The sequence below is a fragment of the Peromyscus maniculatus genome, chromosome 20 (assembly GCF_049852395.1).
Source record: "Peromyscus maniculatus bairdii isolate BWxNUB_F1_BW_parent chromosome 20, HU_Pman_BW_mat_3.1, whole genome shotgun sequence".
Classification (NCBI taxonomy): Eukaryota; Metazoa; Chordata; class Mammalia; order Rodentia; family Cricetidae; genus Peromyscus; species Peromyscus maniculatus.
The window spans coordinates 15,058,873-15,076,778 of record NC_134871.1 but is presented as its reverse complement, the minus strand read 5'-3'; the positions used below and the strand labels follow the sequence as shown (position 1 = coordinate 15,076,778).

The following is a 17,906-nucleotide window of genomic DNA, read 5'->3' as shown; positions in this document are numbered from 1 at the left end:
GGATCTTGCTCTGTAGACCAGGCTGGCCTCGAACTCACAGAGATCCACCTGGCTCTGCCTCTCGAGTGCTGCGATTAAAGGCGTGCGCCACCACCGCCCGGCATTTGCTTAGTATTTTACACTAAGACATAGACAATGTCACATAATTAAATATAGAAACATGCAAAAAGGAAAAAAGACTAATATAGACCTATATTTTTGTAATAAGGGGTATGTTCACTCTCCCTCTCCCTTTATCTCTGTCACTCTCTTTCATATATATATTTGAATTGGATAAGTATATAAAATATAATCAATAGTATGATTTAGGTTTAAGACTATTGAAAAATTCTATAGCATTTCTCAAAATAGAGATAAATTTTCTAATCAAAATTAGTGCTTATATTTATTCAAGGGTATAAAAAAGTTTAGAAGACCATATTAGATAAATATATAGAATACTGAAAATCTTTGAAACTATGGGTCATTCACTGATGGCAGTAATTTAAACTTCCCAAGACCAATATCTTCTAGACTTTCAGATAGCACCTCATCTTTATGGCATTTTACATGATCTTTATGACACAAAATCCTTTTTTCTCTCAGCTCACGTTAATATGATTTTTTCATACTTAATAATAAACTTACTTTATGTTTATTTTAATAAAATATAGTTACAGCCTTGTGTGAAACTCATTTTGACAGGTACATACAGACTATATATATATATTGTACACATACATTCATTATCAAATGAATGGATTGCTGACCTTCACTATTGATCTTAGATCATTATTCAAGGATTCCCATAAATGCAGAAAACATAAGTATTGCCTTAATAGGAGCCTTCCAATTATTAAATAACTCATGAAAAGGTTTTTAAGTACTGAAATATTATCAAACACATTCACAAAATGTTTAGCAAATTTTAATTTATCGTCCAAGAAATATTTTGAATTTTTATTTTTTAAATTACCAATAATGTTGCTGGAGAAGGTATTAAAATTTTAATTTATTATTTTAAGTTAAATTAATGACAGAAATTGAATTGATGGAAAAATTTTCCTCATGTAGATGAGGATCTGATTTAGGGTTTATTTCTTTGTTTTTGTTACCTTTGATAAAAATGCATTTTTGATTTAGTGATGATTTTTTTCTTTCCTTTTTTTTCAGATTTATCCATTATGGTTCTCCTTTAAAGCAAATATAGTTGACCAGCAATGATAATTTTTATACCAAAACTATGGCTCTTAGGGTTAGGGTTCAAGAGCTTGATGGATGCTAGAGGCATTGTCTTAGACAGTGCTTAGTTTTTTTAAACAATTATTAATATATTCCAAAGATCTACTAACACAACAGATGACTCATCATATGTTATTATACTTATTACTCACTATAAAACAGGAAATACATGCTTTTATGCATCTCATTTCAAAAAGGAAGACAATGAATCAGAGTTTAAACTAACTAAAATGTTAACTAAATTATACATCCCTATGAGATTCCTGATCTTACACAGTTTTATAGTACAGTCTATTAAGCGTTTCTACTCTACCAGAAAAAAAAAATTAGAATCAGAGGAATTGAGAAGACTTTAGAATATTTAGTTCTTAAAGCAAAACAAAACTAATAGAAAAATGTACTTTCAAAGAGAATCAGAGTAGTGAAAGCAAGAGACTTAATCTAAATTTAATTCCTCTTGTCTACAGTTGATCTTACAATCTGGTTTGCTGTAGAATGGCACACACTGCATTACCTGTGTTAACATCAAAGAAAAAAAAATCCAGCCCTTTGAAACATCCATATTATGGATGTCCCTATTCCTTCTGAGCACATTAAATCATTTATATCTAGTAGATTACTGAATGATTTTTAGTGCCAGCAAGACACAATTGAAAGTTAACTAAGCATGAAAACATGGTATACCTAAAAGACACATCAAGTAAAAAATATGTCAAGTGAAGAGCCATAATCCCCAGCTGTTCGGCTCCCAAACTCCAAATGTATATATCAAAAATCACTCAGTGATAACTTCATTCATATGTTAGTAACTGGGAGCAGAGAACTAGCTTTCGAATTTCTCATTTATATTTCTTTTAAAAATAGAAATAAAATAGGTAAATCTACATTGTGAAATCATGCTGGCATTATAGATTTCTGTCCTATCCTTTCCTCACCAGCTTGTCGTCATTGTCTTTGTGACTGTGTCTTGAAAGTGCTGTTACTCTTACCTTATTTGTATTCACTGCTGTAATGACCCAGACACATTGTGCATTGCTGTCATACTGGAATGGAAAGTTGGGAGACGTAAAGGTGCCACTCGGTCCTTGAAGATTAGAGCCACACGTCTTCACTGAAAGAGAAATTGAAATTTCAAACATAGGTATACACCCTGTGTAAAAATCATGGTAATCAAATATCTTTCAGTGGATGCTAAATTCAAAATTGCACAATTATGACAGCATTGAAATGCATATTATGATACTCTAATGTTATATATTGAAATTAGAGTGCTTGCTGCATTCTGAAATTTGAAAACTTGAGAGTTTGTACATGAGTTGAAAACTAGTTATAAATAAAAGTATAAAATATATTGAAATACGTAGTATATGGAAATTGCACTGTTTTCACAGGCCAAGAATCACAACTTTGATACATGAAATGTTGCAAGGATTTGTGAATGTAAGTGTGATGTAAGATAACTGTCTTCTGCATGCAAATTTCTCAGATAGAAAGAGGTATATTTACCTATAATTATCTTAATACAAGTTCACAAAGAGAAAGAAGCAAAGTCTTGGATTGATTGAGTAATTTGAAAATAATTTCTTTGTCACTTAATAAGTATCTAAGGACTGCAAATAACTGTTGGGAAATATCAATACTAAATTGAGTCATTTGTATATTTTTGCCCATGAGTTAGGCCACCAAAACATAAGAAAGGCTATGCAAGTAATTTAAAGGGGTTCACACAGAAAGCGTAATATTTTCTCAATTTTCTCCCCCTTTGTTCTTAATGAAATGCTAGTCAAAACGTTTTCTGTTTGTTTGTTTGTTTTGTTTTGTTTTTTTAATTCCCTTCCTGAACTACAAAGTTCCTTAGTGCTAATAATTGTGATGTGTATTCCTTTGAGTTAAAATTCCAGCATGTTATACTTTTCTAGCTTGTCAAAAATAATCAATTATATTTTTAAGTGAGCTTCAATTCAGCATGCATCTTCATATACACTTATGTTTTTACAGAGTTATCAGCATTGTCATGTTGAAGATCACGTTTTCATATTTCTAAACATTCACGTGATAAGGCCATAGTCATTCTTCTAGGAAACAGCACAGGGGAATTGACACTAATTTATTTCCATGACATGGATATTCATCTTGGAATTGGTAACCTAAAATTGTCGGCATCATCTTTTCCATTTATTTGAAGTCCTAGGGAAATTTCCTTCCCCACACTCTCCTAGGAATTTGATAAACATTTAATTAAGATGACTTTTACACAAACATTCTTTAACTCACTCCCATACTTCACTCTTGCCTATAAACACTGCCAGTCTTTTATGGAACTGGTACTTGGATGCATGTGATTTCCTGGTTTACTTTTTCTTCATGCTGGGGACTTCTACAATACTTCTCCTAGACTAAATGAAGAATCTCTTATCTATGCTATACACACCCCAGTTTCTCTCTTCACTGAAAGTATCCTCTGTACTATTATACTATCTAAATGTATACTTGATTACCTTACTATATGCATGGAAAATTTTGTAGCTGTTTCTTATAGAATGAGTTTGAAAGTACCTAACATAATATCCAAATGATTACTGTAGACTTCCTTTCCAGTATCATGCCCTGATATTGTTCATATTCACACACTTTACTTGTGCTAATATTGGCTCTTATTCTTTCTGGAATATGCCGTACCTAAATTTCTAGCTAGTCATGGTACTCTCAATTCTAAAATATTTCTTCTCTAGTTGACTTGCCAAAATTATACCCACTTGAGCCAATCCTGTCTAATATCTATTTACTGTCTATGAAAAGGATTCTCAATTTTTCTACTTCTGAAATAGACTGTATTCTTCATAGAACATGACATGAATAGGACATATATAAAAGTGCTCAGTTACTAGTGACCTGATAGAGTGTGTGGCTACAAAGACTCTGAGAACAAGAAATTGGTGTAAGTGATACTTTATATATACCAATTCTCTGACAAAATTTCTTTCTTTCTTGCATTGGTGGGGAGTTCAAGACAGGTTTTCTCTGTGTAGCTCTGGCTGTCCTGGAACTCACTCAGTAGACCAGGCAGACCTCAAACTCAGACATGCACCTGTCTCTGCCTCCAAAGTGGTAGGATTAAAAGTGTGAGCCTCCACAGCCTGGCTCAAAATTCATTTTCTAAAATGCACATGCAATTATAAGCTTCTAAAGGAAGCTTATTTATCATATCTGATAGTTGCTCATACTTTTCTTGGTACAGGTAATTTGCTAAATGAAGAAATACACGAGACCTTTGGCGCAGCTTTGAAGCAAATCTTAAAACCAATGTGCTGTGGGATAATGCCCTTGTGAACTGGTTTGATAAAATGCTAATTGGCCAATAGCTGGGCAGGAAGTATAGGCAGGATAAGCAGACAAGGAGAATTCTGGGAAGAGGAAGGGTTGAGTCAGGAGTCACCAGCCAGACATAGAGGAAGCAAGATGTGAAGGCAGAACTGAGAAAAGGTACCAAGCCAGGTGGCTAAACATAAGTAAGAATTATGGATTAATTTAAGTGTAAAAGCTACTCAATAATAAGCCTGACCTAATGGCCATACAGTTTGTAACTAATATAAGCCTCTGCATATTTATTGGTGTCTGAGCATCTGTGGACCAGGCAGGACACAGGAAAACTTCTGGCTACACCAATGCTCCATTCATTCCAGTGAAGACTCCCTGTGAATCTATAGCTGACTGTTGAAAGTGATTCTTTTAGTTTTTTCTTTTCATTTACAGGTATATAAGGAGCAGTAATGAAATGACAAGTGAAAAATAACTCTGAGTGTTTGGGTCATACCTGCTACCACCCAATCTTAGGATAATTTTAAGACATTTGTCTTGTGAACATGTATGTGGTTTTCCCTCTTTCTGCTCCTGTGTACATGTGTGTGTTTGTGCACATGTATATGTGTTCATATTTTGAAAAACTGAGCAAATTCTAGTCACATTTCTTTGGAACAAAGTAGATTTCTAGGTCCGTGCATGAACATCACTTTTTTCATAAATTCAGTAGTGTGAAAGCTTGATCAAATTACATATATTGACAGTCTTTCACTATGAAAATACAGCAAGATTTCTTCATCCATGAATGGGAAATGGGAAGATCTCAAAGAGACCTAATGTGTGAGGAAAGCTGTACCCACTGACTCAAAGCAATCAACAAAACATGTGATATAATTGAATAGAGAAATGATTTAATACTTGAGATTTTTGTGCTTGGCTATGATCATATGCTGGCTATTTTGATCTTATTTTCAGTTTCAAGAATGTTATAGTACCTACATGAAGATTTGGATATGGTCTCTGATCTTCATGCAGTTCCCTACTATTTGTGCTTAGGTTTGTATTATTACTGCAAGATGAGACTAGAAGAAAGATTAGTCACTGTATATGTTTTAAAATGTAAATGGCTGGTAAGAATTCTACCCCTGACAGTTGTGGCTCATTCCTTTAATTCCAACACTTTGGAGGCAGAGACAGATGAATCTCAGAGTTCAAAGCCAGCCTGGACATTATAATGAATTCCAATACAGCCAGAGCCTCACAGGGAAAACCTGTCTTGAAAAATCAAAAAATAAAATAAAATAAATGGACCTACTATTCTTTAAAGTTTATTCAGTATTATGTCACAATGCCATATAAAATAGTACCTTGAAATATGACTAAGATAACATCGTTTATTTACCTTTCATGCTGACAACTATTCCACTCTTTTTATTTCTAATTCTCTTCATCATGAGTATGGCTTACTACAGTTTCTGTTTTTGTTGTTGTTGCTTCTAGTAATTTTGCTTGGCTTTTTACTTGTACCCTTTCCTTGATGCCAACTGTTCCCTATTGGTTCAGAGGGGCTTCTTGTCTATCAAAGAGGAAATATTGTTATGCTTTCTTATGCTTGTGCTTTTAAATTGTGCTTGAATTTAAATTGGCTGTACTGTAGTTTCATTTTGCTTTTTTTCACTTCCTATTTTGAGAAAAGGATTGAAAAAGTTGACCCAAACCCAGGAAGGCAAATATAGTAGGTATTATCTTATATGTGGATAAGCTGTTATATCAGTGATAAAACCACAGAGGTTAGGTATAGAGCAAAGGAAAAGAAGGTACAGATAGATCTTGTTAAGCAAGAAGGGGGGAGACAGAAACAAGAGGATTAACTGTGAGGAGGAGGAGAAAAAGGACAAAGGAGGAATATGGGGTAAAACCGCTACAATTAAGGACCATTTGAGAAGTAATATGGTGACATCATACAGTAGAAGATTCCTGAAATATATACATATATGAAAGTTATCTAAATGAAATCACCAACTAGATATCTCTTGTCATCAAAATGAAGCTTCTAATACTGTGATGGGGTGACATATCATTGAGTAATTGGCAAAATGGGTCCTATGTGAATCCCCCCCGCAAAAAAACAGGTCATTGCTAAGGCTATAGATTGTTTCCAACACAAACTAACAGCAAAACCCTGTTGCTGAAGATGACACCTACACAACCCATTGAATCTGGAGAAGTTCTGTTTGTGCCTACATACAGCCTTCATCCTTATGTGCTAATGTCTTTTGTATAGGAATATAATCCACATGCTCCCAAAATATAAATGTAAACACCAAGCCAACCAATACCCTTTAATCTACAATGTTATCCTGACTGCAAGATTTTTTTAATAATAGCCAGAAATTGGAAACAATCTAGATGTCTGTCAACCAGAGGATGTACAAAGAATATGTAGAACATTAACACAATGGAGTACTACTCAGTTGTTAAAAAAATTTACATCATGAAATGTGCAGTCAAATGGATACAAGTAGGAAAAAAATTAGGGGTGCACATGGATCTGCCTGGGAAGAGGAAACACAATGGATTTTGTGGATGAACTGGGGACAAATAGGGGTGAGAGAGGGAAGAATTAAGTGGGAATGTAGAGGGAGAAAGTGTAAGTAGGGGTAACTACAATTGTGGCATTTGGAGGGCAGTGTGGAAATATAGTACAGTGGGAACTTTCTGCATCTATAAGGATGACCCAAGTGAAGATTCCTAGTGATGGATGATGTGGCATCTTAACTGGCCATATTCTGTAGTCAGGCAAAGCTTCCAGTGGTGGGCTGTGGTTGTATTTGGTTGAGTTGTTGGCCAGGGTGGTCTGATGGAGACACCCCAAACCACCCAAAATTATTCTACGGCAGAGGTTTACTCTTCAAAAAATGACAATGTGGGCCCCATTGCAGAGTACAATATCTATACAGCTCATTGAATGTAGAGAGGTGAAGATGGTACCTGCATGGAGCCTTCACTCCTATGTCTCTCTCTCTCTCTCTCTCTCTCTCTCTCTCTCTCTCTCTCTCTCTCTCTCCTCCCTCTCTCTCTCCCTCCCTCCAGGAATGTACTTTGCAGGCTATCCAAAGAGAAACCTGGACACCAACCCAGCCCCAAAACCTTTGACCTACAATCTATCTGCAAGAAGCACTAGGGAAATGGTGGCAGAGAACCTGTGGAACTGAATGTATGGTTTAACTTGATGGCATTCCAATAGAGGGAACATATGCACACTGCCTGGATGGTCAGAGACTGGCCAGAAAAAAAGGGAAATTATTCCTTATTGATATTCTGCTACACTCATAGATTGGTGCCTTGTCCAGCTGTCATCAGAAAGGCTTGTCTTTGCAGCAGGTAGGTGCAGGTGCAGAGACTACATCCTGACATTATGCAGAGAGGCTAAATTGGTGGTCTCCATGGGTCCCTCCCCTAAGTGCTTGGGGAACCCCATGGAAAATGGGGAGAAAAAATGTAGGAGTCAGAGGGGATAGAGGACATCAGGAGAACATGGCCCACGGAATCAACTATGCAGGGCTCACATGGGCTTACATGAGAAACAAAAACCCCGGGCCTGCAAGGGTCTGCACTGAGTCCTGTGGATGATTGATTGATAAATAAAGTGCTGATTGGCCAGTAGCCAGGCAGGAAGTATAGGTGGGACAAGGAGAGAGGAGAATTCGGGGAGGTAGAAGGCTGAGTCAGGAGATGCTGCCAGCAACTGCCACCATGAGTAGCAACATGTAAGATACCGATAAGCCATAAGCCATGTGGCATGGTATAGATTTATAAAAATGGGTTAATTTAAGATGTAAGAAGTAGGCAGCAAGAAGCCTGAGCCATTAGGCCAAACATGTTAGGGATTTTGCCTTGTCTTATGATATCTTGTTTTATTGTGTTTGGAGTGTTGTTTCTTTCTGGAGGAGAAGGAGGGAGAGTGGTTCTGGGGTGGGGGAGGGACAAGGGAAGTAGGAAGGAACTGGGAGGAATGGAGTGAGGGGAAAGTGTGGTTGAGATGCATTGTAAGAGAGAAAAATCCGTTTTCAAGAAAAATAATAGAAATGCTCATGGAATTCAATGAAACAATGTTATTAATTATAAAACATGTGTGCTAGTATTTATGAAATTAAAACAAAGTTAATTGGAAAAATGGACATTTAGATTACAAAATCTGGATTTTACACTGATTTTAGAGAATTTTATGTGATTCCATTAAATGAATCATGAATTTCATATGCATAGATTATTCTAAGCAGTTTTCATTGTATTTGTCTTACTGTATCGGTCTCAAATGGGCTTCAAGAAGGCTAATTGGAGCAGAAAATTATTTCAAAGAAATATATTAAAAATAAATTATAAGGAAGAAAAGATAGATGGATATGTAATACTTCAATTTAACCTATATGCTTCTAGAACAAACTCTTTAGAATATCTTATGTATTAAACATTTATAATAGAACATTATGCAATATAAGTGTGTATTTTAGAGCTAAATTATATTGAAGGCGTATTTAGTGCTTTGACACTGAAATATGATGTTATCATCAATAAATATGTTAGGTACTTCATAGCTAACTTGTAAAAGCAACAAGTCCACTGGCAGCACTCTAGACATACCTAAGCACACAAAGCATGGGTTCATTTAGCCACTATTAAATACAACATTCTATTAGTCAAGGATGACTATGACTTAAATACAGAAATATACAGAGTGCTGTGTAGATGCAGATGGCAAAAAGAAATGTTCAAAGTTTCAATATCTGCTATACAAATAACACTCAATAATTTTACTGATTAAGGATTTAAAAGGATAGAAAAATATCGTACTGAGTGAGCTAACCACAACCAAGAAAGAGAAGTATGATATGTGTCTCCTTATATGTAGATATTAGGTATTAAGTTAATAATAATCAAACTACAGTCCATAAACACACATAGGTTAAGTATAAGTTCTATATCTACCTATACCTTACTCTGTACTATAGAGTAAGGGAATCAAGGGGAGAGGCAGATAGAGCTCCTTAGGAAAGAAATGTAGAATACATAGTTATAGATGGATGGGGAAGGCGACTGGAAAAGGAAGAGCAAATGGAGAGGAGGAGGGAAGAAGGGAATGAGGGAGGAAATATGAAGAGAGACCGCTAAAATTAAGGGCCATTTGAGGGGTAATATGGCAACCTAATACGGTAGGAGCTTCCTGAAATATATACATATAGGAAGGTAATTTATACAAAATTCCCAAATAGTGGTGGAGACAGAGACCCAATTGGACATTCCTTACTACCTAGTGAAGCTTCCATTAGTGGCACTGAGTTATACTAATTGAATTATTGATCAAATATATCCCATAGAGACCACCAAAAAACCCAGGTTTTCCCCCCAATAATATAGGTTACTGACCACAAACTAATGGCAAGGCCCCATTGTCAAAGACAACAGCTACACAACTCATTGAATCTGCAAAAATTGAGCTGGTGCCTACATGAAACTTTCACCCCATATTGTGCTAGACTTTAACAGAAGAAGGTAATCTGCTTGCTACCAAAAGAGAAATATAAACACAAAGCTAGCCAAAACTCTTTGGTCTACAGTGGTATGCTACCTGCAAGATATGGAAGGACAGTGGTAGCATGAAATTTGTGGAGGTAATCTACCAGTATCTGATTTGACTTAAGGGCTACTCAATGAGATGGAACCAATCTACTGCACTGCTTGTGTGACCAAGAACCAGAGGCTAGATAACTCAGGGAATTAGAGTAAAACCAAAACTACTCACCTAAAAAAAAGTAGTGATAAAATGACTCTTAATGACACTCTGCTATATTTATAGTTCAATGCCATGCTAAGCCATCATCAGAGAAGCTTTCCACCACAGCAATTGAGAACAAATACAGAACCCACAGGCAGATTGTATGCAGACAGTGAGTGACCTTGGAACACTCAGCCCTAAAGGGTATTTCTCCATCAAATTCCTCTTCTCTGGGCTCAGGGGACCCTGCGAAGAGGAGGTGGAAGGAGTGTGGGAGCCAGGCTGATGGAGGATCTTAAGAAAGCAAAGCCCAGTAAACTGACACTATTAAAGCTCATGTGAACTCACAGCAACTGTGGCTGCATACACAGACTCTGCACCAAGGCCTCTTTGCAGCTACTAAGCCTCCCAGTTTAGTGTCCTTATGGGATTCCTGAGCATGTGAACAAGTACTTCATCTAATTCTGGTGCCTCTCTTGGGCTCTTTTAATTCTGTTCATTTATCTTGTCCAACCATGAAGTAATTAATATTTTTTGTTTTATCTTATTATAGTTTTATTTTGTTATTATCCCTTAGGAGCCTGTTTTTTTTTTGGAGGTTTTGTTTGTTTTCTAATGAGAAATAGAAAGGGAGTGGATTCATTTGGGATGAGAGGAAGGGAGGAACTAGGAGGAGTAGAGGGAGGAGAAAACATACCAGGATACATTATGTAAGAAAAAATCTAATTTAAATTTAAAGAAAAAAATTATTCTGGTAGGAGAATTATAATTATGTTTTTAGGCATGCAGTTTTTTCTTACAGAAACATAAAGTTGAAGTATTTATACTTATCTAATTCTTATGCATTTATACTATATTGTTTAACCTTTTAATACTATGGCACAGATCTTCCTCTTTTTTTATAATTTTATCTTCTTTCTTTTTAGATGTTCATTTTTCCCATAAGTATTTCTGTGTTGGTTTTGTAAAGGCGAAGGCATTACTCTTGAATTCTATTGATATGATATATTATTTAATACAAATACAAACATTTTCCCTGAGGTTCACTTTATAACCTCAAGGAAAAAGGTAAATGTAATTATAGTAGAAATACTACAGTGCAGAAATGCATTTGATACACTGGCTGAAAATTCCTTACTTGAATGCTACAATAGAAAGTGCGGATAGTTTCTAACAATGCCAATGAAGATAAAAAATAAATTCATTAAGTAAATATTATCAGCACTATGCTCTAACCAACTGAGTTAAGTGACCAATTATGAGTGTTATTTTGTTCAATAAATTATGAAAAAATTGTCATTAGGTGGAAAAATATATGGATGCCCACAACTAGTGGTACTATTCAACATGGGCTGAGGGGATTTTGGACAAAGCTACCAGTTACAGGAAAAGAGATTGATAAGGGCTATACATTGAGAATTTAGAAAACGTTCCATTATGTGCTGATTTTTTTTGCCTATTAATTCCAAGAGACTTAACAACATCTTCTTGGTGAAATATGTTGTAGTCTATTGAATGTTCTGGTCCCCTGTAGAATCACTAATCTTGTGTATGCTGTTCTAAAGGTATGTCTCAGAATTGTGAAAGAAACCTGGTGAAGACCATTTCATTTTTCTGAAGAATAACATTGACTATTTATTTTAAGATATCATTAGGATGAATTCCAAATAGTTTTGTATATCTTCAGCTGTCTCCGAGTTTTCAACTGTGTTTGCACTTGAGCTAATCCATACCATCTGGACCTAGTTCCTTTACTTGTAATCTCAGAAAATTGGACTATGTCATGAATAGTATCTGATAGGTGTGAAATTTTTATATGATTATTCCATCTGTCTGAGTGACTCTCCCAAAGAAGATCTAAGTTAGTAGAGTCAAGAAAGGGTACCCTTAGGGTATGACACAAATAAAGGGCTCTTAGATTTATACATTGTATTTTTTTCTGGGAATTTGGCAGTCTTCCTCTTGTGTCTTTTCAGGAAAAAAAAATTTTAAAGTCCCCTTGTAACCAAACTCAGATAAGTTTGTACTCAACAAAATTTGTCTGTTTCTGTTGTAACATTTCATTATCTGTTAAAAGTAAGATGTGACATAATATTAGAGATAGTGAAACTGAGATACTTTTAGAGAAATTTAAATACATTATTAAATAAAGAAAAGTAGCATTTTCCCTGTCATATGTATGACCTAGGAGAAAAAGGAAGTAAAAATAAAAGTGGACTTACTAAAGCTGTAAAAAGAAAAGTAGACCAGTGTAGGGGGATGAGAGGTAATAGAGGGTTGAAAATGATCAAAGTTCATAACATGTACACATGGAAGTGTTATAATGAATATCCATTGTATGACAAGAGCATGCAAATAAAGAACTATAAAAATTCCCTCCACATCAACAGATAAATATACTGTAAATATAAAAACAAATACCACTAGCCGGGCGGTGGTGGCGCACGCCTTTAATCCCAGCACTCGGGAGGCAGAGGCAGGCGGATCGCTGTGAGTTCGAGGCCAGCCTGGGCTACCAAGTGAGCTCCAGGAAAGGCGCAAAACTACGCAGAGAAACCCTGTCTCAAAAAAACCAAAAAAAAAAAAAAAAAAACAAAAAAAAAACAAATACCACTAAAAGGTTACTTTGAGAAAAAATAGTTCACCTTATTAAAAAAAAATATGGTTTTAGTAGAAAATACAAGAGACACAAAAGCTAAATCAATTTAAACAGAAAAAAAGACTCCAAAGTTTACAGATTTTAAAATTTTGTAGATGAAAGTAAAATATTTTTAATGAAGGAATTAGTAATCCAGGGAGGAACATATCCATAATCAAAGAAAATAGTATAGGTTTTAATATTCTACTATGGTCAGAAAAAGGCTATGGTAAAATAGGCTAAAATGGTATAATACACAAATGAAAATGATTAGTAGGATATAGAAGTAGATAACTTTTGAATAATTGTACATTAATTTTATTGTTATTTATTTTAAGCAGGCAGGGCATGCGTGCAATAATGGCACACATTCCAAGGTCTGAAGGCACCTTGCAGAAGGTGATTTCTCTTTACACAATGAGGGTACTAGGAAATGAACTCAGATTATTAGGATTGACAAGAAACATCTTTATCAATTTACCCTTCTAACAGGCCTAAGATTTCTTCTGTTTATATATATAAATTAGAATCATGGAGGAAAAGATTAAAAAAATGTAAGAGTAGACAGCTCTGTAACAGAAGGCCAGATTTCACAGATTGTTGGGTTGAGATATAATTTTGGTTTTTCTTTGCGATATTTGGAAATTAAAGCAAGGACTAGACTACATCACATTTTATCTATTCCTTCTATCATTATGGTAAAAAATTTTAAAAAAACCTTCCAATAGTTTTGAAAGTCATACACTGAGACACATGTATTAAGTAGTATGCAGTAGAGTCCTACATTGTACTTTTTTCCATAACCATCTAAATATACATAAATATGCAAACTTAATCATGAGTAAAATATTTTTATGTCAGATTTTTGTCTTGGGGGCTTATTTTCTATTAATATTTAAATATGTTTTATATAACAATTTAAAAAATTTAGTAAGTTAGAAAAAAAATCCTGAAATCATATGCCTTACCTATTTTGAGTCATGAGAAATAGAAAATATGAGCTGGGCAGTGGTGGCGCACGCCTTTAATCCCAGCATGCGGGGGGGGGGGGGGGGCGGGAACAGAGGCAGGAGGATCTTTGTGAGTTTGAGGTCAGCCTGGTCTCCAAAGTGACTTCCAGGAAAGGTGCAAAGCTACACAGAGAAACTCTGTCTCAAAAAAGAAAGAAAGAAAAAAAAAAAAGAAATAGAAAATCTGAACAAACCAATAATAAGAAATGGGATAGTATCTGTAATGGAAAGGCTCCCATCAAAAGGAAACATGCAAAAGAAGGCCTCCCTAAGGCGTAAGTACTACAAAGATTTGAGGAGCAGGTAAAGCAATTCTCTTTACATTGTTCAAAACAAGTAGAAGAAAAGGAAGTTCTTCAAAATATATCCCATAAAACTAATGCCACCCCGATATCCAAACCAGATAAAGACACATAAGATGGCTGTATGTTCTTTTCTTGTTCAACACAAATCAAATAATTCTCAATGAAAGTCTGTTGAACTGAACATACAAAATATTGAAAAGGGGACTCATCAAAGTCAAATTTATTTCATAAAGCAAGAAGAGCTTAACATATGAAATCAATACATGTATAATATCAATATTAATAGTACAAAGGACAAAATCATGTGGTGATTTCAGTAAATACACAAAAGATGAGAATTTGAAAAAAATTAAGATTTTTGTATGATTAAAAATTCTGAACAAAAATGCAAAACATTGTTACTCTGTTACTCAACAATTCTACCCTTAGGAATATATCCTCAAACTACTGAAAATGTGCACCTATGAAACATGTACATTAAGGTTTACAGCAGTGTGTTGCTAATAGTAAAAAAGTTAAAACAACTCAAATAGCTATCAAATACTGGAGAGAAATAAAATGTGGCTTATTCATACAATAGAATATTATTAAGACATAAAAATGAATGAGAAACTGACAGATTAAATGACTTTGGTGAACCTTCATAATTTCATTTGTAGATCTTTCCATTTCTAATTTATAAATACATTTGGGGTTATAAATTATAAATATACTGCCTCCTGTCAACATTGTATACTTCTATTTGATGATTTCTGTGTCAAACATTATATGGAAATGTTTCCAAGTATTTTCTGTATTAACTGTGAATGAATAGAACAAAATAAATTGCCTGTGATGGAAAATAAAAAAAAAAAGGAAAAAAAAAATAGAAAAGTAAGGACACTAAAAAAAAAAAATTCTGAACAAACTAGGCACAGATACACCACATCATAATAAATTAAGGTCTCATAATCATTAATTAGGGTTTCATAATCAAGTCAACAGTATCACTCAAAGTGGATAGAAACAAGAATTATGTCAACATAGTAATGAAATTCTTGGCCAAAGAAATCACAGAAAAGAGATAAATAAAAAACAGGTAAATTGGAAAAGAAAATGTCACGCCATCACTAAAATACAAAGATTTTATAGATACACAACTTTAAGTATCACATATTCACACAAATATAACTCACTGAACATTAGTACTCATGAGATAATATCACACACACACACACACGCCACGCACACACACACACACACACTAATACACACAGAGAGACAGACAGGCAGATAGATAGATAGATAGATAGATAGATAGATAGATAGATAGATAGATAGATAGATAGATAGATAGATAGATAAATAGATAGATAGATAGATCATCAACAATTTCATTTGGTATCTATTCTAATTTCCTTTTTTTCTGTGATAAACTGAAACAACAACAACAAAATCTTAGGGGAGCAAGGTTTTATTCTGTGTTGTAGTCCATGTTAGGGAAATAAATGCAACAAGGACCTAAAAGAGCTTATTTACAATGCAACAATGGTCAAGACTAAAGAGAAACAAGTGCATGCTTGCTCACCAGCCTGCTGCTTTCTTCTTTTTTATATAGTTCAGGACTTCTTGCCTAGGAAATGATACTGCACACCCTGTCTCGGTTTTTCCAAATTAATTGACACTTATGCCATCCCTATTCAGACACGCCCACAGGCCAACCCGATCTACACAATTCATGAGTTGAAATTCTCTCTGTAGGTGATTCCCAATTATATTACAGTGACAGTTAGAAAAACAAAAGTAACAATCACAGGCATCATAATGGGTAGATCCAATGGAAGATCAGAGTAGAATAGTGGCTATCAGAGTCTGAGGGCATTTGCTGATCAATGTAAGAAGAGTTTATTAATGACTATTAATTCATAAGAGAATTAGACACTATGAAGTGATATTGCCCAGCTAGATGTGTATTGATAAAAATTCACTCTTATATTTAAAAAAAAGTAAAACAAAGGACTCTGGAAGACTTCTCCCTAAAGAAATAATATTTCTAAGACAAACGTGTGTAATCTGACTTACATCTTATAGGACATTCCCATGTGTGCACATATCACAGGTAACCCCATAAATATATGTAAATTTGTTTCCATGTGTCAGTTAAAATGTTTTTAATGAAGGAAATAAATATACTTTACAATATATCCCACATAAAAGATGTACTATTTGGTCAAGAAATAGGCACACACACACACACACACACACACACACACACACACACACACACACACAACACTTTTATCTGAAGGTGAATGATGAAGCCTATTTAAGCCAGTGTCTTGAATCACCAATAAGTGTCTCAGCTCTATACTACTTAATTGGACGTTTTAGTCTCTCTGTCTTCACAAAACCCTGATAAACTGTCACAAGTGAAGAAACAATTAGGATTAATCTTGAAATACATCTTAGTGATATCTGCATAAGAATAGGAGTCTAATGCATGTCTGCGCTGAAAGGGAGTGCATAAATAATGAAGAGTGATGAAATGAACACAAAGCAGAAAAATGGAAACCAAGGAAGATTGTGTTAGAGAAACATAATTAAAATAGCAAGCAGCAGACGACCTAGGATGAGGTAAATTTGATTAACACCCAATAAATGCAATTTCTCCTAAAGATGACAAATGCTTGTATTTTAAGGTAAAAATAGTATGTAAATTCATTTTTTTCTAACTTAATTGTTAGTAGTTTAGCTTTTCCCTAAAGGTCTTGCTTATATATATGTAATATATAAATGTATATATATACACACACATATATACATACATACACATACACACATACACACACACACACACACACATATATATATATATTACTCTTTGCTTTAATCACATAGAACATGTTATGAAATATCTACTTTTTCATTTAGTTATAGTGTTTTATTTACTTATTTAGACATCTATTCATTCCGCACTGGTTCTTAAGGTGCTAGAATGTTCTTGAATGTTTGAGAGTTTATGATCAGTTTGACTAACCAGCCTCGTCCTTCTCCACCTCGCCATAGTTATAAGGAAAAAGAAAACACAAAACCGCCAAGTACAGGTTAATTATATAACCATGAGAATGCTATAAAGAAAACACAAGGGATGCTTTCAGTGGATAGATCTGGGACATTAACTACATCCCGAGGAGGCCAATTACAAAGCACTCTCCCTCCACAAAATAAATGTTCACAAATGGAAGATATCATAAGGCATGGTACATGGAGGCAAAGTAAGTAAACGATCTGGATTTTAAATAAACTTAAGTGAAATAAAAATTGCATTTAATGCAAATGTATGTGGTAAAGAAATTATTAACATTTTCTTACAGATGAATAGCTTGTTTTCATGAATTGCCAGGAAACTTTGCTTCCTTTGCTGTGGAAACAATTTTTAGAGTATTTCCAAGTAGTTTTATGTCTGAAAATATCAAGGCAGTTTTGCTATCCTGTGTTTATTTTATTCATGCTGATGTGTGGAATGACACCTTGATGACATACCGGTCACTCCCCCTGAATATGGGAATTTCATTTGGAATATTTTGTGTTGAATCATGAGGAAAATATTTCAAAGTGACACTGAACATTTTTATAAAGAGAAATACATTTAAAAAGGAAATAAACTAAAACATGAT

General features: G+C 34.5%; 1 protein-coding gene across 3 annotated transcripts in view; it reads right to left on the bottom strand.

The window, feature by feature from the left end:
• The window catches only part of Csmd3 (CUB and Sushi multiple domains 3), a 1,148,052-nt gene that overhangs the window by 583,081 nt on the left and 547,065 nt on the right, over positions 1-17,906 (bottom strand). For all 3 annotated transcript variants that reach the window (XM_006993205.4, XM_042265493.2, XM_042265494.2), the window contains one exon: positions 2,211-2,332. In XM_006993205.4, the coding sequence (XP_006993267.1) occupies positions 2,211-2,332 (122 nt within the window). The remainder of the gene's footprint in view (positions 1-2,210; positions 2,333-17,906) is intronic.